General features: G+C 43.0%; 1 protein-coding gene across 5 annotated transcripts in view; it reads left to right on the plus strand.

Annotated features, from left to right (window-relative positions):
* LOC125977538 (novel protein similar to human membrane-associated guanylate kinase-related (MAGI-3) (MAGI-3)) overlaps positions 1–23,896 on the plus strand; it is a 69,523-nt gene that overhangs the window by 31,939 nt on the left and 13,688 nt on the right. For all 5 annotated transcript variants that reach the window (XM_049734110.1, XM_049734108.1, XM_049734111.1 and 2 more), the window contains 6 exons: positions 14,027–14,143; positions 17,386–17,505; positions 20,700–20,906; positions 22,333–22,495; positions 22,657–22,736; positions 23,519–23,576. In XM_049734110.1, the coding sequence (XP_049590067.1) occupies positions 14,027–14,143; positions 17,386–17,505; positions 20,700–20,906; positions 22,333–22,495; positions 22,657–22,736; positions 23,519–23,576 (745 nt within the window). The remainder of the gene's footprint in view (positions 1–14,026; positions 14,144–17,385; positions 17,506–20,699; positions 20,907–22,332; positions 22,496–22,656; positions 22,737–23,518; positions 23,577–23,896) is intronic.

The following is a 23,896-nucleotide window of genomic DNA, read 5'->3' on the forward strand; positions in this document are numbered from 1 at the left end:
CGAGATGCTAAAATGTTAAGATGCTTCGTAGGTGCTGCTTGTTAAATAAATAAAGTGTCTTATTCGCCACGATATAATTTTGGCTGCATGTCACATCTGAAACAGCATCACAAGAACGTGAGTAGCATGAGAAAAAAAAAAACTAGCGCATTTCAAAAGCATCCTCCAGCTGAATTTAAATAGCCTCCAAAAGGCTCTTCTGATAAAAACTAAGCTGTGACTGTTTTTTTTAAAACAGCATAATTTAGACTCTTCTGCTTTGCCTGTTTAAAAATAAAACAAACCATTGTGGTTGCAGTTTTTAAAAAGAAAACATTTAGGCTGTTCTGATTTAAAATATTATGGAAAGCTGAATTGACGCGGCTTAATTCAAAAAGTTGGAACTCATAAATACACAGATTACGCTTTTAATGATTTGTTGATTATAATTTACCGCTACTGAAATCCCATAATCCCCCTAATTAAGAAAATAGGCTTCTGAAAGGTAAATTTGTATTTTAGCAATGAATCTGTATAATGTGTATAGTTTTATTTCTAATATAGCATGACTGAAATAAATGAAGAGAATTGAGTTTTGTCAGTTTTTCTGTTTTGTCAGGTGTGTCAGGTTCGTGACTACCTGATTTCTGCTTAGAGGGAGGAAAAAAGGATGCTGTCGGCTTTTTTTGTCTGTCTTCTCTCTCTCACGCACACACGCGCATACTCGCAGATGCTGACACAGTGTGAGAACAAACAAATCTTCTCTCAGTTTTCTCGCCGCGTATGTCGCTTTCGCGCCGACGCGGCAAAGACAGAGTCGCAGTTAATGAACTCGGCAGGACAAACAAACTCTTCCCTGCCGCTTGGTAGGAGTAGGCGGCAAACATTTCCTTCCCTTGTTCTATTTCCTGCAGCTTGTCACCAACATGTCGCGCAGTACCTCCATCATCTTCTGTCGGCCGCCAGATTGCCCGCTATCGTTTTAATGGATCGCCACTCCAGATTCTCCCGCCGCCTTACCTTCTAACTTTATTGCATCCTCTTGTCATGTTTTGTCACAGTTAAAAGTGCACGATAAGCAGCAACACCCCCCAGAAGGAAATCTATTTCCCCCTCTTCTGATGGGCAGCGAGTAAATATTTGCTAAACTATGACATTTGTTTCGACTCCTGCGGCCTTATTCTGTGGGCGCTCGGTGTCTCGCTGACAAGATGACAACTTGCATCACGGCCCTGTAGCGGCCTATCATGGACACACACAAGTACTATGTCGCAATACGATAACAGTGGGTCATCCCGTTTCCAGTTTTTTTTTATTTCAAGAGATCAGGGAGCAAAGTCTTGGGGAGAAAAAAAAAAAGGCAAAAGAGAGTTTGGCTGGCTTCATCTTGTATTCCGCCTGCGCCGTCCTCCGTGCCAGATCAAGGAGACTAATTCAAAAATGGGCTCATGCATGCTTAACAGCATTCTGCTCTGTTTGAACACTTTTATTTACACACTGTGTCTGTTTGCATACTCCACCTTTTCTCTCATCAGTAAACAAAAAGGGGGATTGTGTCGGACTCTGACTAAATGCGCCTCCAAACAATAAAGTGGGTCGGTCACATTGGTGAAACAGTATTCTTAATTGACTAAGCGTGGCTTTGGTCAGCCACTCGAGGGAGGCAGAGATTAGGGAAGTGAGGCTACGTTTAAATCTTTTAACACTGCAAACAGAGCCCTTTCCGTTACTTTTAATTGATCAATTTCTGGGTATTGTGCAGAAACTGTTTTCAATTCAAAAAAGTGACAGATAGGTTAAACAACAAACTCCATAGAAAAAAAAAAAATTCAGGCTTGGATCAAATTCAAAACAGAAAAAGAAGCCTCAGGAATGATCAATAAAGATACATGGTCAGACTTTGACATTCATTGAAGCAAATTGTGCAGCTTTGTTTTGAGTTCGACTCTTAATGTCGCACTTAACCTTTGTCAAGTGAATCGGGTAGACTATTTATCTTCCAAGACGAGAGCTGCTTGTGCATGTGCGTGCATGCTCCAAGCAGAGAGGTGTTGATTACACAATGCAACACATTAACTCTCCATGATAATGACAAATTCTGAAAACTTTGTGCCTCTGTGCTCTTTGACAACACTATAATCCTTTGTCACGTTCGATCCAAAGAAGATAAACACAAACGTGCGTGCACATAACTTGGCTTTTCCAACGCAGTGTTGCCCTGCATAAAATGGCGGCCATTTTGCCAAGGCGCTTAATCTGCCCTCCCCACGCTTCCGCTGTCCTGCCACGACACGGAGCCCTCACGAAGGCTTCCCTTCCATTATGCATGACTGAGCTTTATTGCATTCTGTTTTTTTTTTTTTTTAGTCTAACACACTTAGCCAGCTTGTAGCATGCACGAACTGGCCGGTCCCCCCCCCCCCTTGCCCCCAACTTCCACCCGACTTGGACTTGAATAATTCAAGGAAGGGGCATTAGGCTGGGAACGGAGGAGCTTAATCAAAGGCTACAGCTTTAAGCGCTGCTCAGCGACACCCACATTAGCGAGCTGTTGGCCCGACACCCGCTTTAAAGAGGATGTTGCATTATGGGATCCTTGGCAGGATTGTGATGCAGTTGGGAAACCTTTATGAATATCATGACGACTGAACACCCTAATGAGGATAAGCGTGAAAGAAAATGGATGGATGGATGAAGACTAAGCATGTGAGCACGCCACCATTGTGAAAGGTTGGGGCGACGGGAAATGACGTGAATTAAGCTTTGGAAAAAGTGAGTCAAACTTTGTACCAAGCAACTTGCAAAACTTTCGATTTCCCGACACACTTCAATTCACCTTCTGTACCTTGATTTAATCCACATAAACTGACATTTTTCTCAATTTTCTATTTTTCTATAAAACTAAAACCCATTCTAAAACAAAAAGGGAACTAAAATGAATGATTTTTTTTAATCATTGCAAATGAATAAAGACAAAAAAAACTCATCTAAAAGTCAATACAAAGTAAAATGAACTATGATGAAAATCCCAAACTATTCTAACCCAAAAGCAAAATCCCTTCCAGAAGTTTGAAAGTTTTCCTCTGTTGTCTACATAACCTGTTGTGAATGATCTATGGATAAATAAGGCTGAATAAACAAATGAATTAAATATTGACTTATTTTTTCTTTTCTTGATCCATGCATTTATAGACGCCTCATTTTCAAAGTTCAGTTTATGCAGCCCAACCTCAAACGGAATCTTATTCCGTATGATGACGGTGGCAGGGAGAATGTACTTGAATTTTTAATGTACTTCTTTATCTTTCCTCCTTCTTGGATATAATTCACTCCTTGATGGCTTCTCCCTATTCTGCCTTGTTTGCCTCCCGCTTTATGTTTGCTCTCTGGCTCTCTTTGCATCCCTCGCTTGCCTCCGTAAAATGCATCCCGGCTCTCCTACGGGGGCTAATCCTGTTGGGAGCGTTTCCAGGAAAGCGGATTATCTGTCAGAGCGGCATGATTTTTTTTTTTTTTTTTGTGGGGGGGTGGGTGTTCACTTACACTTGATTAAATTATCCATTGTCCCACTCTCTGTAATATTTTCCTGGTGGGTATCGCTGTGGATAAATAAACGTAGCTGTGTCATCTGAGGTCTAACGTTGGAGGGGTGGTCTTGATCCGCCCAGTGTTTTGACAACTTGATTTATCCCGCCTTTGTGCTTCATCATCAGAAAGCTTGAAGGTGGCCTCGCTGTCCTGTCCTTTTTTTCCCTGCACTCAATCCAGACTATAATTTAGAATGACATGTCGGCGTCCCCCCGCTGCAGATTTACGGAAACGTTGTCTGACTTAACAATTACAGTGTGTACATGAGTGTGAAAGTGTTCATTTGTGCGTTGTTGTGTTGTGGTCAATGAAGCTTCGACGTAACCTTGAAATGATCAAAAAGTCACTTCCTCCCCGCCCTCTCCATAAAAGATGACGTGAAATTCCCTTTGAAAGAAAATATAGTAATTACAGCCGCTTCTTGTTGTGTTTACGTTGAATAATTAGCAGGCGGCACGACGATTACTCAGCTGCAACCATCGCTGCTGTTGTCAGGCGCCAATTAAGGCATTTGCTGGGCTTTGAGCACTTGTTGAGGTCCAAACTCGGATGCAACATCTCTCGCTTTTTTCAGACTCATAGTAAATAATTGGTACTATGGTATGAATTTGTTACAATAAAAACTGATAAAGCAACGACGGGAGCAGCTTGGCTATTTTGATTCAACTGTTTACATGGCTCTTGTTCAGATTGGCAAAAGGAATGTCAGATTTTTTATTCCAATGGAGGTAGTTGGTGCGGTCATTTGCATTTATTCTGATCAGAACATCTAAACCCAGTTACTGACAACAAACATGGAAAAGACAAACTGTCGATGTTGCACTTTTGCTGAAATGAAAAGATTCGAAAGTGTCCATATTCTCCACATGCCGCGGTCGTCCATTTTCTATAATGTACGTCAGCATGCCGAGAAGTAAGGAGATCCTTTTCTGACATTTTTTTTTTTTCCCAATTCAATTGTGCCTACCATAACATCCATTTTCTTTTCATTTCTAAAATGTTCAGAATCAAGTGTTACATCCTGAGATCGAATTTAGGTCAGTGCACTGATGCAATTTGACCGGAACGCTTTTGCCTTACTGTCCTATTTTTGTATTGTTTCTACAAGAAAATGGGAGGCAATGAGAAATGAATTTATATCCACCATATAATATCAGTGGAATCTATTATTCATAGTGTCGTAGTGAGGGGTATGTACAGTAGTTGCTTGGCAGTGTTTCCGTATTCATCACATCAAGTCGCTGTTGCTATAGTAACAATTGATGTGGGTTGCAAGTAAGCAAATTATCAGTCGAGCAATCAAATAGAATCAAAACTCAAAAGTGCCTTGCATGCTTGATATCTGTAAGCCGTACTACAGGGGTGGCCAAATTGCTTGGAGTGTGTTGAATAAACGAAAGGTGAAAAATGCAGCGTTCTATATGCAGCCCTCGGAGAATAAAAGTTTGGACACCCCTGTGAGTCGGTTACATAATTTGTCCGTGCGTTTGCACACCTGAGGTCCCGTCCGTGTCTTGTAGGATCAGTGTATCGGCAGCGGCGGCGCTTTCCGCTCGGGTAGCTCAGTGGATTTGACGTGCATGCCATGTGGACAGTAAAACAACAGATTCTGGTGGCGCAGTCCGTAGCTGCTGGTTCAGGGGGTTTATGCAAACATGGTTTTTAACACCGGCTGCATTCAATTTGAATAGACATCATTATTGTGCGCAGATTGCACTGGAGAAGCACAAACAATATTGTTTTTTTTGGTGCTAAAATGTCACACAAAATGATCAAGTAATGACTTTGGCAGTCATGGCGATTTCTCAAATTGTTCAATCAATGTAAACAACAAGAACCTCATTGTAATTGATCTTGTTTTCTTTCATCAGGATTAAAATGCCTACTGGATGCGAACGTTTTGGCTAATGATGGATAATGGCTGACAATCAAGTTGAGATTTGATTCATTTGTCTCTCAGATTAGTTCATCAAAACATCGGTTATTTTGGGGCTCTATGCTTAAATTGCAATAAACCAGTGTTTGCTAACCTTTACCGAAATGACAAGGCGCCCATTTTACGTTAAAATGACTAAAATAAGGATGAATATTCTCTTAAATTATGCACAATTGCACTTACTCTTTTTTTAATTCTAACCAAGATTTATTAAAGACAAAGCTGATGCTCGCAGCCATCAGCGACTTCTTCTGTATAAATGTGGAATTTTATAATTTTTTAAAACATATTTATTTATTCGCAGTTTTGTTGGATCCTCTGATTAGGGTTAGCTAAAACTGGTAGCTTCTGACCCTCTCACGTGTCACTCCACATTTGACGTCGCGCTTGTGTTCACACCTGATCCACGTTGGACTCGTGTCCATCTTTGTGGCGAATAATCCGTATGCGCCATTATTAACAGGTCAAGGCGCACACCTGAGCCGGGTTGTCATGGCCACCCACGTTCCTCCTCTTTCCTTTCATCTCTATCCTTGCCAATATTGTTCCCTCTCAGGGAAAGGCTAACGCTCCCTGAAGCCACAGAGATGTCAATTTGGACTTCTCCCTGGCCAGTAGTCATCTCCACAGAGCCAGACGAGTCTGTATCTCTTGCGACTCTGGTGAGTTTGTAGACGCTGTCCTTGGTGACTTCATGTCACCATGCAGAAACATGCATAAGGCAGCCTGACAGTGCAGGAGCGACTTGGAGAAAAGATGCCCAAGTCCACAGGTTAGCTGCCACTCAAGAAACTCCTGTTGTCAAGTACTGCAAGAACAAACTCTAATAAGGACTGAGCCCTGTCGCAAATAGCAAAAAAATTAATAAGGTCGGATATTCACAAAGACACTCGAGCTGATTTTGTCCCAATTTTGCCCCTTTCCGACCAAGGACGTCAAACGCCTGCCTATCTTATGTGAGATGATGATGGTTGATTTGTCTTGATAATATCGGGTCAAACAATCTCAAAGATTAAAAATGATCTATGACCATTAATCTTGCATTTGTACAAACGTACCTCTCATTAAATGACTCTTTGTTCCAGACCGAACTATGTAATTAAATCTTTTGTTCAATCCTGATTACTATCGATGAAACAAAAACCGTGATCAAAACTCTGGCTTTGGCTTTTTGATTGAGGTAATAGCCTTGATTTGAGGACATAATGGCTTCACGGCCCAACAACCACTGAAAGTAGAATTGGGATGTAAAGATGGATTACATCACCTGGACTTTTAAAGTCAATGACTGTTTTCAGCGACTGGCCTTCATGATGAATAATGTGCTTTTATTCCTCAGTCAAAGAAAGTCGCAGTGTTTGCCTTACGGGCTTCTGATTTTGGGTTTTTTCAAAAGCCGCAAGCTTTTGCAACCGTAACTGCTCTGCTTGAAAAGCCAAGAAAAATGGAAGGGAATTAAATTTGCCGTATTTACCGCACGGTATCCGGCCGGCCCGCGAGTTGATAGCTACTCGGCTGCCGACTGGGACAATCCCTCCCCCAAACTCCCGTGGCCTTTTCGCCTATTAGGAGTGTGGCAGGGTGCCTTTCTATCTGTTTCCCAGCAGACTCCTCAACTGGAAGCCCCACTTAGAGGTGATAAGGCTTCGTGATGGACTTGAGCAGTTTATCCCAGAGTGAGGATACTCTAACGCCACAGCGACTGTGTTTCTTATGAGCAGCCGGATTTCTCACCGTGTGAGAATGGAATGGTTCTTTTCATTGGTTTCATTGTTACAAATTGATCTGCGGTTTCTTTCAGACAGCAGTATTATAAGAAATGGATTAAGATTGTGCACTGTGAGTTACTGCAATGTCCTCCGGTTGCCATGGCGCTCTTTGACGAGCTATTGGATGAGCCTGTCATTAGTGCGAAGCAAAGTCGAGGTCGGGGATGGCGACCTTAAATGATGGAGGGCACCGTTTTTCATCAGTGCTACCGGGAGATCAAATGGGACTGTACGTATAGCAAAAATGTTTTTTCAAGGACAACACGTCTGTTTTTTTTTTTTTTTTTCAAGGACAGCACATGTCTGTTTTTTATTGATTGTCAAATGCATCCCATATTTTCGATATTTTTTGTTATAGTGGGGACTTAGCTTGAAATCTTCAACTTTGTAAATGTTTTTGATTAGATGAATGTATAATATATTTACCTTGAAAGACATAATTTTCTTGACCTCATGGCTGCCCCGACGAAACGACGCAAGGACACATTTTCTCTTCTCTAATGCATAGCTACAAATAGTCTTGTAATGGTTGTTGAATGACGTCTGCCATCTAGTGGTAAACATTGCTATTACAACTTAAGACGGCTCAGCAAACGTTTTTATTTTCAAAAATCGTTCAGAGGCCACTGCGAGTGTGGCTTCACAAATTAGCATTTGTCTGACATTTGACCACAACCGACGTGTGGAACTAGCCTTAACTGCATTATGTGAACTCACTTGGCACGAGCGCTCATTTATTTGCAGTAGTCTTGCATTCATAATGTGTGTGTGTGTGTGGGGGGGGGGTAAACATCTGGGCACTGCGCTCTCTCTCTCTCTCTAACTCAGTGCACTTTCCCAAGATGCCCCCGCAATGCTCTTTGCTCAGTCAAGAATTAAACGTGCACGTGGTAGCGGCATTTCGCCTAGCACGGAAACGACGACCTTCCATAGAGTTGCCATGGTTTAAAAAAAAAAAAACATGCGCGTGAAAAAGAGCTGGTAGCCCTGGGAGGAAGATGAGCCAGTGATCTTGCAACTTTTGTTCCCTGCTGAGTCTTTTGTGATGGCAAACAAATGCAGCCTCACTTGTCATTTAGTCCACACCCCCACTTATCTGAAATGACAAGAAAGTGTCAACAAAAGCACTCTAGCAGGATTATTCTTGTAATAATAATCGTCCCTGTTTATCCCTGTGGATACATTCAAGACCTTTGGAAACAAACAAGCACATTTTCTGAGAAGTAAAATATCTGAATCCGTTAAATTTAAGTTGGAATCTGTATGTCTGTTTAGATTTTCTCCACTTATATGATTTCCTTGCTCACTCTAAAAACATTCAAGTTAGGTCCACTGAAGATGCTAAATTGACTTTTGGTGTAAGTGGTTGTTCGTCATTATGTGCTATTCGTCATGGAAACCAGTCTCGGCCAAATGTCAAAGAAATAAGTGCCACATGCACTCTCATCGCTCTTCTCTCTTCTTCACTTTATAATAATCTGCCGAGCGAAACGTCTGCTGTCTCCGGAACGACGGGGACGATCATGTCCATCAGGCTTTCAAAAATGCCAAAATAGGTACGGCGGAGATTTTCCCGCTTCCTGTGCGATAGCCGCCGCAGACAGCCCTTTGTAGTTTGTTCCCCAGATAAAATCGGATATATTCGCTTATCGCTCCCTCGCGGCCGGCTGGCTGGATTAATGGTGAGGCACCTCGCGACAGCCATCTTAGGTTAGGAATGACTCAGGCTTTTTATTTTTTTATTTTGCAGACTCATTAAACATCAAACAGAATGCCCAATGAAGTCAGCGGTTGTTATATAATGGAATACAAAATATTTTTAAGTTTTAAAGAATGTAATCAAAAAGTATTCCATTCAATAATAATGATGATTAATATATTATTAATATTAGATTAAGATTATTGCTGGAATGGCTAGCCATGAATAGCAGGGGTATATGAATTGAATCAAGTTTGTAGTGTCGTGTTGAGGTGATGTTCTCGTTGTGAACGCTTTTCACACTTGTAAGGTGGTGCCGGTGTATGTTGGGAATCATGGCTGCACCATTAGGCCTACAGTGCACGTACAACACGGCGACGGCGAGCTTTTTTTTCCTCGCCTCATTTTGCCATCTAATGCAGTTGTTGTCTCCGACTCACACATTCAATAATTAAACCGCGCTTGTACTCTGCAATAAAAGGAGGTGGGGGAAAAAAAACACGGCTTCACTTTTATGCAGACACGACGTGGCAACAAGCTCGGGATCAGGAGGACCCGCCTATAAACAACACATCTCACTTGAGTTGTGCTTGTTTTTACGTTGCATATATTTGTGTCGTCGTGTAGAGACTCTTAAGGACTTGTTTGGTAGAATACAAAACAAAATTTTCTTTTATACAAAGTAGAACCTCTATAATCTGTTTATTTTGCTACTATTGGTATCAGGAATTTGATTAAAAATCACTCAATCTAAATATTTTGATTCACTATTCATTTATTTATGTATTTATTTACGTCACCGTAGTTTGTCAAGTTGAAAGTGGCGCCGCATCTCGCTCCACCTAACCAATCAGGTCATGATGATGAGAAACCTGATGTGATGTGATTTAATATGAAAATTATGCAGAACTTGTTCACGGGCACACCAGAGAGCCAACTATCTCCCCAGCGCTGATGGATACATGGAGTTGGTGGTGGGCGTAACATATGGTTAGTTAATTTTACTGTGGAAGCAGATGTCTCTCTGCGTCTACTTGTAAAATCACCCAGCTGGAAATGCGTCATACGTTTACACAAAAAAAGGAATATCGTTAGCATCTAAGGGTAATATTTATTTTATTTTGTGTCAAGTAGCATCACCAAACATGAATAAATGTAAAAATTGTAGTACTTAAATTTGACCTGGAACAACCCCAACAAACTTTGTGACTCCTGAATGACAAATATTTTTACTTGGATGTATTTTTTGGTCATTTTTAAATGTCATCAACATTAGGTTTCAAAGAATGATACCTTTTTAGCGGCTATAAATGTAAAAACAGGTCTAAAAACAGATAAGCTGCTTATTTAAAAACAAGGTAAAATAAAGTGTGCAGGGGGAGATTTGGAGCGTGCCAGACGACTGCCAGTTTGTTTTTATCGGGCAGTTGAGCACGGACGCCGCATCCGGATGCGCCGCCGCCGCTGCCGCCGTCCATCATCGTGTGCCGCTTATATAAGTGAAGAGAATCCATCTGACGGTGCTACGTGAGGTGTGAGATTTTAAACGATGCTTATGGCGCTCTTTGCCTGCTCTGAGCCCAGGCTCACTGCACTGCGGTTGTCAGTCAAAAAGCGGCCCGAGGTGGTGGCCAGAGATGTCCACGGTCGGCCGCGGGGGGTAAAGCCGCCATGGAGGAAGTGTGGGCGATGAGAGCGGGATGCCAGGGGCTGAGAGGAGAGCCCGGCAAACAGGATATCACTGAGTCATGCAGCCGGCAGCAGTTGGTTCTTGGCCGAGCATTTACCTGCACAACATTCAGGGCAGAGCTTCAAGGGAAGGGATTTAAAAAGCTACTGTGTAACAGTTTGATTGGAAGCTTTGGATGCATGCGATGTTGATGTTGGGTTTTGTTCATCTACACAGGGCACATTTAAAGCATGTTATTACTGACTTTGTGATGTTTTTTTTTTTTTTTTCGGGCTTACTGATGTAGTTCGGGAGTAATCAGGTTAGCAGTAACTTGTGATGTTACAATAACATTTTTTTGATTTGTGGGCTCGTCACTCTCAGAGTATAAAGTGAATAAAACAATAGCATTCAAAAATCATTTCTTTATCTTAATGCATGTGAAGTGATCCTTGAAATGTTACAAAAAGTCAATATTCAGTGACCTTAATGCTGCGTTTGCAAAAGGTCAAGAGAAGATTTTGTTGTTGAAAAAATGTGTTGTGCATCGAGGCTTCTATTTTTTCTACGCTCGTGCAAATTGTCCGCCGCAAGCTGCTGCTGGACCCGATGACATATTTCCTTTTGTGCCGTGGACGCTTAATTAAGTGACAGGCAGATGACTCAGATAATGAACACCCGGTGGACGTCGCGTATGCTGCAGGAGGGCATTCCCCAGACTCGCCACGGAATAAATGCTCACTCTCTATTAATTGTTTTAATCATTTTTAAAACATCTCTCATTAACTCCGGGTGCCACAAGTTCAACAGTAAAATATCCTCAATATGACCATCAACATTTTCCAGTACTAATATCCAAACACATTATTTTGATGCCATTTGTGGAATCATACATGGATAATTAAAAACATCTGGCTCAGTATAAAATATTTTTTTTCTTCCCGTTAGATGTACAGTATGTAGACCCAAACTCTCTTATGTAACAGTTCCCTCATGGTCCAAACCGTGTGTTGGCTTCCAGCCTGGGCCTGGGAGACGAGCTCCAAACGGCTTCAGCTTCTGACGGCCACAACACAGTCCATTGAGGCACTGTCGCTGGAAAAATGAGGCCTGCTCCAATAGCGGCGTTATCTGCGGGGGCAAAAGACGAGCGAGTCCACTTGTGTGATGTGACAGCCTCACTAACCGTCCCTGACAGGGCACTGTGAGCAACACACTGCACTTGCACTGCAGCAACACATTCAACAAAGTGCGGTTGTAGTGCTGTTTGTGTGTGGACATGTTTTTTCTGTTTAATTTTTTTTTTTTTTCTTTTTGTAGAGCAGCATGCAAGTGTCAGTCTCTTTGACGGCTGGCGGCTCGCCATAGCCAAGGCTCCACATTGCACGAGCATGTGTCGCCAAGTGAATGTGATACTCCATGTTGGGGTTGCTAATTATTGATCATTTTTTAACAGCCCAGCCGCAACTACAAAAAAATCTGCCATTGGAAAACACCTAACCCTAACCCTAACCCTTTTGAACACCTTGAATTGAATTACTAGCTTTAGATTTTAATATTTGTCCAGAAGATGGTGATTTTTTTTTTTTCGATTCAAAGCGTGTGGTGAAATTTTACAGATTTGATGCCTCACTATTGAAACGTACAACAAAATGGTGGATTCTGCATTTTATGTGCAATTTTTTGAGCACTGGATATTCAATGCCCAAAGTTTGGTTTCGTGCAAGAAGTTTGCAGCACTTATTTATAACTTATTCCCCTCATGGCTTTTTCTGGCAGTTCAATCATATTTCATCATGCTCAAATCAAATTCACAGCAATTTGTATGTATGGAGAAAAATCCCCAACGGACTTTAAGCCAGATGTAAACAGTGTCGAAAGAACTTTCTGCTTCGTGCTGACCTTTCTGACATCTCCATTGAGGATGTCAAGACTGACGCGGTTTTCCTGACACATTTTTAACCTCGCCACTATATGGGACAGTAGTTCAAGCATAGATCAAAGTGCTTAGCTAGCGATCTTCCCAAATCCATACAGACAGTTTTTTCCCCTTGTCAGGGTAAGTCCGGAAATTCGACCAATTTGAAGCGGACTTTGTAGGAGTCCCCCGATGAAAGCGATGAGTTCAAATAGCTTTTGTTTCTCCCGTCAAGTCCCACGTGTGCTAGCTGAATCGGAACAAAGAGGAACATTTCTGGGCCAGCTTTATGATTTAGTTGCCAGATTGGGCCTCAGTTCTTTCTACCCCTTTGACCAGCTCTGATGACGGAGAGCCGTGGAGAGCCGGGCTCGTACCTCGCGGGAGGACGGCACTTTCCGAACGCTATTTCAAGCATGTCCGAAATTTGGATCCGGAGCTTCTTTTAAAATGCAAAATAATAGGATTGCTGCCTCTGTTATTAGTTGTCTGTGGTAAGATGAGGAACGGCAAAGAGGATTTGAGAAAGCTCGCAGAACTATTCCCGAAGCTCATCATTATTCCATCTGCCCTCCATAGCAGTGTTTTTCATCAGCGCATGCATTACATCTACACTAGCAAAGATCTCATCTTAAGTCCTGCTGAGATGCATTCACATCATCGCCGAGCAGTCCTGCTGAGTTTCGTTTGGTCTGAAACTGGGAGAGAAAAAGAATGGCGTTGAGATATAAAGTGCAGAGCTTCAAAGGTGACTGTCTCCCTCCTGTCAAGAAATTTTCCAAACAGACTGAGCAGACATTGCAGATCTCCTCCTGTTTTGAAAAATCCTTATGATGATATTTCAGAGAAAGTTGAAGCCTCTGCCTGCTGCTGCTTGTGAGTCTTTGCAGAAACCGGGCTTTGTTTTGGCAAACATTCAAAGGTTCCTCCTGCACGCTTCGTTTTATCCTTTGTTGAAAGCATACGTCAAGTGCGCCACCTTCTTCACTCTAGTGGAATTGTACAGAATGCGCGAGATTCAAATCCACTTGAACTAATCTATGGGACCTTTTGTCCTTACGCTGTAATTTCTCTCGGTGTGCAAATCAAAAGTTGGAATGATGAGGAAAGAACAGGTGGTCATATCCTTTTAACTTGATCCAATCAGAAACATCAATTCTTTTTAATCCGATTAGTGTCCATTTAATCACTAAAAAAGACAATTTCATATGACCTACATTTATTTTGGTTGTATGTTTTCTTTCGAATCACATTGTCTCCGTTAGGTAGAAGCTCCCTGTACCTCGTTTTCGAGAGCCGTGCAGAAAGGAAGCCAATGATACGATATCACCGAGTCAATAGCGTGATCTTTAACACTGTTGATGTCGAAATGACTCGGATTGATTCCTCCTTTCGCCGTGAACTCTTTTCCGAGGGAGTGTCGCCGTGTTGTATTGACCCGTTGTGTGTCCATCTCTCTTCTCTGCAGGCAAAGTATTGAACACGGACCTGCGCCACTACCTCAGTCTGCAGTTTCAGAAGGGCTCGCTGGACCACAAGCTCCAGCAGATTATACGGGACAACCTCTACCTGCGCACCATCCCGTGTAAGTATGACCGATGCGGCGTTTTGAATCTCCATAAATTGATTCTTTATGACAAAGCAAGAGCAATATTGATTTAAAATAATATCCAACAAATGATGGTTGACTTTGCTTGCTTCAATTGATCCATTTGAACTGAAACTGATTGTTTACATCAAGCCAAGAGCTTCATTGATTTCCAATGGTCTCCAACACGTCACGGCTCATTTCCTTGGTCTAATTATTCTGTATTACTTCACCTTCTCAGTCACATCCATGACAGTTTTCTCTCAAATGCACTAATTGTCTGCATCTAAGCATTATTGATTTGGAATGGCACAAAGCTAGTTGTGTTCAAAGGTTAGACGTGGAACATTATTTTTCTCATTAACATGCTGCTCGGTGCTGTTCTTCAACAGCGTCATTGCGTCTTTTTGCTTTTGTTCATTGGAAGAACTTTTTTTTTTTTTTTTTCCCCAGAACCTTTTGTGGGGTTCTTTGTCTTTAATGCTCACTATGCCAATAGTAATTATCAGGAATCTGCCTTTTTGATTAAATAGAATATTTTATATCGGGTGAATCTTTAGTTTGAAATTAAAATGCACCACCATATTCGACCTCCTTTGTTTGAATGCACACAACTGTTGAATACTTCAAAACCTTTTGCATAGCTTGATGTTCTCTAACAAGGAACTGAAAGGCACTACAGATGTTTTATCCATCAATAGACCAAATTCAGGTCGCTAATGTGAGTCATTGGCATTTTACATTGTTAGCTGGAAGTTGTGAGTTGAATTGAGTTCACTGCCACCATACAAGGCTTGGATGTCAAATTTCTTTCACTGCAAAAAAAAAAAAAAACAGCTCTAAACAATGCTTCAGTGGATTAATTCTACCTCTAATATTTCTTGTGGGAACCAAATAAAGGTCCAATCGTCGCCTGGCGCACATGTTTAAATCCCTGTGATCCGCTGTATTGCACAATCTTTCATCTTAAAGCTGTTGAACAGGCACTTTCTGAGCCAAGCTACAGCAAATGATCCATCCAATCTCACCTGCACACACACACACACACGCACCATCCTCAAGTGTCACGGGGAACACGCTTTTCCATTCTCCTTTTCATGTTCGGTGGCATTCGTTGAGGCTTTATGGCCCGCAGGCTCCATTTATCACGAGGCCCCCAACGAGTCGGACTCTCATTCCCAACTTGAATGACTGCCGTAATGAGCGGGAGAAGCGGGAAGTGGCTTCCGTCATTGGCTCGTCTGTCTGCTCTCGTGTTCTCATCCTTCCCCTTCCCCTCTGTTTAAATTACCTCTAGGCGGGCTTGTTTTATGGCCGTCATTTCTTTTTTTTGTCAGCCATTTACAGGCTGTTATCTAGCTTCTGATTTTAAAAAGTGCATTGATTCTAAAAGGAAATGGCGTATGAATCTGAAATTGTAACATTCAATTGACTCTTCAAACAGGTGTAAGTAATATTTTATCATTACTGATATAATGAAAATAATCGTCAACACACCAGACTGGCCCTTATGATGCGTTTAAAAAGTTTAAAAAGTCATATCTCAAGCCTTATGTGTACATCTAAAATGATAGTAATTGATGAAAAAACCCTGTTATGCATTTTGTTGTTTTGAGACCAAAGCCTTTATAAGCTTAGTCGCCTGAGAAAACAAAGCAAGTTAAGAGAAAAAGTGAGGAGTCAAGAGAAGTGGAGAGCAAAGGTCTAGAAGTGTGTGCGTGTGCGTTTGTGTATGAGGAGCCGTTAGGGAAATAATTCAGAATGAGCATGCGGTAAGCCTTACTTGGGCACGTTCCATCTCATTCAAACGAGATGCGACTTTGCAGAGAATAAAAGCAGGAGGGCTTTTTTTTTTTTCTCTTTACCCCTTCAAGATCTCAGTGGCACGCTCCCTCGACGCCACGCTGAGATTAAACGCAACGAGCTTTATTTCGCGAGCGTGCACACACAGAGACCATACATCATATGTGCACAGCCATGCCTGCAGTCCTTAATCTGTGACCTTCTCCAACTAACTTCCTCAAACACATCTCCCCAAATGCCTCTGCTAAATTTAGATTGAGGATAACGGTTGAAAGTAATGTCGAAATCAGAGGTGTCAAACCTAAGGCCCGGGGGCCAGATACGGCCCACCGCATCATTTTATGTGGCCCGCAAAGACAAATTTTCCATCAACTTTGTATCATTACTACAATTACTACTTTTTAAAAATAGATATTGCTAGCATTTTTTTTTTAATTACCATTCATCGTCTTAATGGCCCTCCGAGGGAAACTATGATGCATCCCAATAAATCTAGACTATCCATCAATCCATCCAAAATCCAAAATAAAAACACACAGAGTCCGTAGCTGCTCTGCTCTCACTCGGCTGCCGTGTCCAACTGGAATGAGGCCTCATTATGTCGCCGCCGCCCAGCGGAGAGCGATGCCCCGGCATGGCATGGCTTCCTTTCAGGAGACACTTGGCAGGTATGCGGCATCGGCGACTCAAGTAATTGGGCTGCAGGGGAACATTTTTTGAGAGCAAAGCTGCGACTCAGAGCCCTTGCTAATGAGAAACAGCTCAGGCTGGCGTTCTCTCACGACAAGAGAAAACGTCAAGCGCTTCGGCTAACGCAAAAAGAACATTACCGAGGAGCTCCGCAAAGAAGGCTCCTCTGATGTTTGTCTCGTTATCAAAAGGGCCATTTTATCATCCGTTGGGGCTGTCACAGTCCAATTAGAATGGGGAGTGGAAAATCAAAACAAAAAATGAGAATGGCAACGTAAAGTTACTTGGCCGCTAATTGCCACAGGTTTTGAAAATATCAAGGAAAGCTTCTCAGCGTGTGTGAATCCGTTGCAGCATAAAAGCTATTGAGTTGCCCTACACAAATGATGTCAAAAGCTTTTTTTTTTTTTTTTTACATTGTAGCTTTTTGTTTGGACAAAACACATCACATAAATCCTGTGCGATGAATGTATAATAACCCGAGTCATCGCGTTGGCACGCGCCTCTGTGCTTCCTCTCGTCCTTCAGTCGGCCTTGAAGAGAGCGAGGGAATAAATGAATGAATGGTCCTCCATAAAGCTTCATTTACATAATAGAGATTTGAATTGAAGTCGGCAACGACAATTGCTTTGCTCCTGATGTCAATTTTCTTGACTTGAGTGTTACTGTTTTAGAGCTTGTTGCTGGGCAGTTTTCAAGTTGGAGTGATTGAACACATCTATTTTATTTGGTTTGGCTTTGCACAGGCACCACCAGGCTTCCTCGAGAGGGCGAGGTGCCTGGCGTCGACTACAACTTCATCAGCCTGGGCGACTTCCGCATCCTGGAGGAGAGTGGACTTCTTCTGGAGAGCGGCACCTATGACGGTAAATGGATTGCTGCCAGCTTCGGTCTTGCCGGCGTGTCTTGCGGTAGGCGACGTTGAGAACGAGCTGAGCAGCTGTGGTGCTGCGCGTTGACCTTATGTCAACCAGCCAACCTGCTGATCCCGCCTGCTGGATGCGCTGTCGCACACCAGGAGGTTCAGAGACTCTTCACTCGTGCTATTTTCAGCGGATAGATGCGTCTCTCCACAATTTAAAATTTCCACAAAAGGAATCCAAAAGGAATCAGTGTGTGTTTTTCTGTTCGCTTTAAAATGAGCGGAGGCCATTTTAATTTATTATTATTTTCTAATATTACAAGAAAATGATGTCAAATTTTCATTCGAAAAATGAAATGTAATACAAAAGAAGCAATTTTCTGGGGAAGAAACTTATGCTGGCTCGCAACAAGCAGCTACACAAAGGCAGGAAAATGAATCCAAGTTATTTTCGTCATCACATAGACTATTTGTTTGCTTTGATGACACCTTAGACAAACAGTTGTTAGTTTTTCATTCCCAAGTGGCACTCAAATAGGTTCTATAGGAGTATGTATCCCGAGGCCTCGCCAAATAATGCCGTCGTCATTGTATGACTGTAAGGGACTGAAGCGTGGAATTTCTCTTACATGATTACAGCAATAACATGATAATCTGCCTGCTCACATCAGGCGAAGCACATTCTCTCTGGTCGCAATTCTGCACGCCAAGCAAAATAAAGCCAAGGATTTGTTGTTGTTGATTTTTTGTCCTCCCGACAATTCACGAGTGACCTGAATGGACCGACTGTTTGCGGCGCTCGCTGCCTCCTTCCCATTCAGCGCCGGCATCTAAGCGCTGCTCTTTCCCATATGATGGAGAATTAAAAAGATAAAGCCAAATCCTCCTCCAGCCAGAAAAGCGACTTAAGGGTGTGTGTGTGCATTGTGTGTTTGCGTGTGTGTGTGTGTCAACTGTTAACACATCATGTGTGTGTGTGAGGGGGGGGGGGGTAATGGTGTAGTCACTTTTCTTGCCCTAAGTTGTCCCTGACTTGTGAGCAATTTCTGTCCTCTTCACTGAAATGGAATTCCAGTCTCGGGATCGGAGGCCATCTTGAAATTCTGCCCCCTACTTGCAAACACTGTTATTACAACTTAAAGCTGCACAGCTACAACATTTTATCTTCAAAAATGAATCATGGGCTAGCAGCTCGCCACTTGCCCTTTGCTGGAATTGAATATTAAGACACCTGGCCTATTAATAGTCTTCTTTTCACTAAACTTTCTGCAAGTGGGCAGGTGTCAGTGTTCTCGGTATCTGCGCGGAACACTTATCTTCTTTCCGTCTTTTTTCCTTCCCACTAAAAGCCAGTCAGCGCAAGCTTGCGCTGCAAGTGTCGCGCTCCCTGCACTCCAAGGCGGAGTGGAAGTAATCGCATTAAGGAACTGCCTCTCCATTTCCACTCTCCCTCTCTTCCTCTCCTTTCTCCATTGAGCTTGGCTTGGAGTGTAGCGGAAAAGAGCAAAATAAACAAGGTCAGGCGGGTTCTGTCACAGGTCAGCACGACTCCCCGGCTGCCATTGGCTGTCACTTTACGCTGACTAAACTGTGCTCAAAGTAGCGGACTAATGGTGCTCGGCGCTAACCGTAATAGTCTTGCTAATAGTCTCAAGTGACCTGCCTGGATGCTCATTATGCTAATGGCTCATGTATAGCGTTCTATTTTCCACCTCGGCTTTTATAGTCACCGTTCATATGCATAATTTCTCTTAAATACTCTCTTCGCTGCTCTTTTATTAATCACTCTGACCCGCTTAACAGACGCCATTGTGGTTGGCAAGGTGTGATTAGACGCCAGGGGAGGAGCCAAACCTCACTGAAAAGATTAAGAGCGACATTTTGTTTTTCTTCAAGCGAAGTTGAATAGTCGCTAAGTAAATATTTACACTTGAGAATATTCTCGTACTGTGATGTTGTCAAGCTTGTCCACTGTCATGGTGAAAAAACAATATTTTATGTAGTTGAGGACTATTTATTGATGACAAAATGTCTCAATGCTTGCGGGCACATCTGACGTAACCCGCATGTAACTTCCCAACACCTCATTAATCACACAGGTAGCGTGGCGGATCAATGTCAGCGTGTGATGACAGATGGGCCAGCGGCCTCTTACATCTCTGTTCACCATCTTTGCGCCTGCTAATGAAGCCATCTTTGACAAATGGGGTCACTTTGTAAACTGCAGGCGGATTGACTGGAAAAAGCGCTCGTCCTTTCATCCAGCTCTTTCTGCCATGTGCAGCCACACAAAGAAAATGCTATGCCAAATCCTTTTCTCTTTTATAATGTACATTTAAGATTTAAACATTGAAAAACAGGGCTCCAAGGTCTACTTAAAGCAATTCATGGTGTTTTTCTATATGGCGGGTTTCATTTTTGTGGGTTTGCTCTGTAATGTGACCCCCCGCGGTGAAGGAGTGATTACTGTAGTGTTGGGGTCTCGTCAAACTCAGACCGCCATCCATCCGGCGATTCGCCACCTCTTTTCATCAATCTGCTGATGTCGAGCACAAGGCTATAAAAAGATGTGATAAACGGCGCTCTTAAGGCTCGCTATGTCGCCGTCTTCCTTGTTAAGTACATGAAAAGATTCTGCTCTCGTGTGCAGCTGCATCAAAAATACGATTTTTTTTTCCCTTTCCAACAGAGGCTAATTAAATTCCATTTCCCAGTGGTATCACTCTCTGTTCTTTAATTAATCTCATTAAAAATCGTGATTAAAGCGCAGCCGACACTTATTTGCCCATCATTTATGGGGAGGGAAATAGTCGTCCTTGCAAATGGATTACCTGCAAATAAATGGAGGTGAGCGCATCAAGTAGCACGCCGTTTAGCCGAGCATGCTCGGTTTTCTCCGCTTAGATAACCCCGCATCCTTCTCCCCTCACTTGTGTTATCTGACTAAATATTTGTCATGTGTAACATGGGATTTTTCTTCATTAAGAGGAAAAATGGCAAGCTTGGAAGATAGCTAATTGCCGCACTCAATGAACGGTGTAATTAGTCGCTGGCAAAATCCAAGCAGTGATTTTAATGTGACATGAGTTATGAAAGCACTGTGGTGAGCGGGAAACGTACACGCTTAGGAAATGGTGCGCCGGCAAATCATGATAACAAGATTGGGCCTTAAAATCATTTTCTTCTCATTTTTTGAAGGCAACTTCTACGGGACTCCCAAGCCCCCCGCCGAGCCCAACCTAGTGCAGCCCGACTTGGTGGACCAGGTCCTGTTTGACGAAGACTTTGGCGGCGACGTCCCTCGCAAGCGCACCACCTCGGTCAGCAAGATGGACCGCAAGGACAGCGCCGTGCCCGAGGAAGAGGACGACGACGAGAGGCCACCGCTGGTCAACGGCTTGCCTGGTGAGTCGGTGTCACGCTAAATCAACGGTCCTTTTGCCAACATATTGTGTCCTCCGTGTCCTCGGGCGACGATGAGCCAAGCGGCGTCAGTGTAACTGTCCGTCTCTGTCATTTTAGCGGAAAGAGGACTTTTACAGATTAGACACGACTATTTGAGTTGAACACATATTTGTCTGACCTTAACCTGGAGAGCCTGGTCGGGTTTACTTAAGAGGGTGCACACATTTATTTTTTTTATTTTAAAGTGCCACAGTTGAGCCTTGGGGGAGGTACATGCTCTACTGCAAGACCTTATAGTTGGTCATTGTAGCATTGATAAAAAATTTGTAAAAATATATCGTATTTTTTTACTTCTCACATGTGGCATATATCTTGTCAGCACACACATCATGCAACTGCAGAAAAGTAGAGGCACTTACAAAGAAATAGCGCTTGAATATACTCAACTACGCAATTATGCCAAACATGAGGACATTAGTGGTACTTAAACATGTACTCGTGTTGGTCTCTGGATTAAATGATCCAACCACAAATCCTAAAAATTTATTTCCAGGCAATCATTTTAAGTTGCTCACAGTTATATACTGCCGGTAGTTAAATACATACCCTTTTATCCTAATTTAAAGTATCTTTGACGTGAGCACATCCAACAGTCAACCTTTGCAGAGGTGCCTTTCAATGTGATACTCGATTGAAACAAAGAACAAAATGAAGATGATTTTGTCCAATTTGTTTTTTACCTAATAGCGCGGGCCGATCCTTTTGCTTATTCAGCTGCGCAGAGGATCCACACAAATCCACAGTGTGTTTATCCAACAGCTTGCACATATTTGAACTCAAATACACAGAAAAAAAAAAAAAATGGCATCTGCCTGGACCCGTCAGAGTGCTTTTTATGGCCAACGAACAATGGTTTTGCTTCAACCAGTGCCCTGTTGCTCTCTAGGCGGCCGTAGATGGGCAGAGTTATGCTCCAATTGAGAAGGAGGTCAATGGAAAATATGAGCGTTAAGTCTCCCGACTATTAACCATCCACTTCCCCCCGACCTTTTGGTCATTTTGTAAAGTCTAGCAGGGCCTTGACCCTGCTGTGACCTCAACTGGCCTCATTGTATGGCCTCTCTCTCCGCAGGCATCGAAGCAAATCGCTTCAGTTCGCAACGGGTCACGATGATCCAGCTTGGAGACGGGAATATGATAATTGCGTCTGCTCTGTAAATAGTCTACCGCCTACCACTACCCGAAACAAAACCCATCGGTCGCCTACTTGCGTAATAGTCGTCCACCCCTGTGGGGAGTTTCTACATACATGTCAGCGTAAACACTAAGAGTGTATGCACGTGCAAATTTAAAGCAGCCGTTGGGCGGGCAAACATGCATGTTTAGGATGAACAGCCTTCATACACAAGTTCTCTCTGAATTGCAGAGCACAAGGCCGACTGGAGGCGAGCCGTGCCCAGCTACGCCCAGTCCAGCAGCAGCATGGACTTCCGCACGTGGAGCTCGCTTCCCCGCGACGACAGCCTGGAGCCGCTTCCGCTCAACTGGGAGATGGCTTACACTGAGACAGGCATGGTCTACTTCATCGAGTGAGTTCCATGTTCTTGCTGTTCGGACCAAATATAATATCTGACGTGAGATCGTATTAATTACGATATGTGACGCACCAGGGACGGGCAACTTTTTTCTTCAGCGCAGAGCACCGTGTACTTTTTCTCTAACAAGACGGGATCCTCTTTGTACTCCGCAGTCACAACACCAAGACGACCACGTGGTTGGACCCCCGCTTGGCCAAGAAGGCAAAGCCCCCGGAGAAATGCGAGGATGGAGGTACGAATAGATGATATCATCGTATATGTCCCGCTTATCAGAAGACCGTTAGCTAAGGATAATCGAGACATCCGACGAAAAGTCATTTAAACGCCCTTTACCTTTTGGCTTTAATCTCTCTGTGTCCAGACTCTGGTGCAAATCCAAAAGTGACAGATTTAATCTGTAACCACATTTTGAGAAGTAGACAGATAACAAAAGGTTGTTTTGATTGTTTTTCTGACCTTTATGGACCGACAGACAAGTTTATTTATATAGCCCTTATTGGTCACAGATTGGCAAAAGTACTTCAAATCAACCTCATGGAAATGCTCTTTCCCCAAAAGATCACAATCTCATCAGTTGGGCTTGCATGTTCAAACAAGATACTATGTGAAGGAAAAAAAAAAAAGCTTCCTCACATGAGCTCAGTTTGATGCATTTCAATCGGGATGCTGATAGAGAGGCCTTAAGTGCACCCCGAGCTTCAACCCGACCGGTGGGACTCTCCGAGCCTGTTATTATATTTTTAATGGATTATTTCAGCAGGCTGAAGGAAATAAGCAAGCTCTCTGAAAAGCTTTTTCTTGCATGAAGAGCTCCTTTCTCTCTCTCTCGCTCTCCTTTGTTCCCTCCCTTCTGCCTCATCTGTTCATCAGGGGTTTTGCATCCAAGCCCGCTTGCTCGAAATGTTCTCTAAATGATCCCGGGCTGTTTCCAAGTCAAACAACATGAGACCCTGGTGATGCTTGTCTTCTAAACAGAACACGGGGCATCTGTCTCCCTCCTCTTTCTCTCTGCAGAATTACCTTACGGCTGGGAGGAAATTGACGACCCACAGTACGGCACATACTACGTGGAGTAAGTCTTATTGATTTATACCTAGGGATGGATGGATGTTGCAAATAAGTTACTGGCGTGCAGCGGGAAGATTCCGAGCCCGCACGTGATCAGTGTTTGTATGTCACGGGATGTTAATGTTTAAAAATAAACATCAGAAATCCAGCACACGTCTCGCTGCCTTCATCTCCAGCGCGGATGCTCCTGACTAATGCAAAATTCCTGCGAGGAAGATCACATCGATGTTTGAGCACATCGCTATGAATTGGGTGTGGCCTCCCCAGGCTTTGTGACAGAAGTGTTTTTCGACGTTAAGAGAGGTGATTAAAAAAAAGAGAGAG

Source organism: Syngnathus scovelli, chromosome 11, assembly GCF_024217435.2.
Source record: "Syngnathus scovelli strain Florida chromosome 11, RoL_Ssco_1.2, whole genome shotgun sequence".
Lineage (NCBI taxonomy): Eukaryota > Metazoa > Chordata > Actinopteri > Syngnathiformes > Syngnathidae > Syngnathus > Syngnathus scovelli.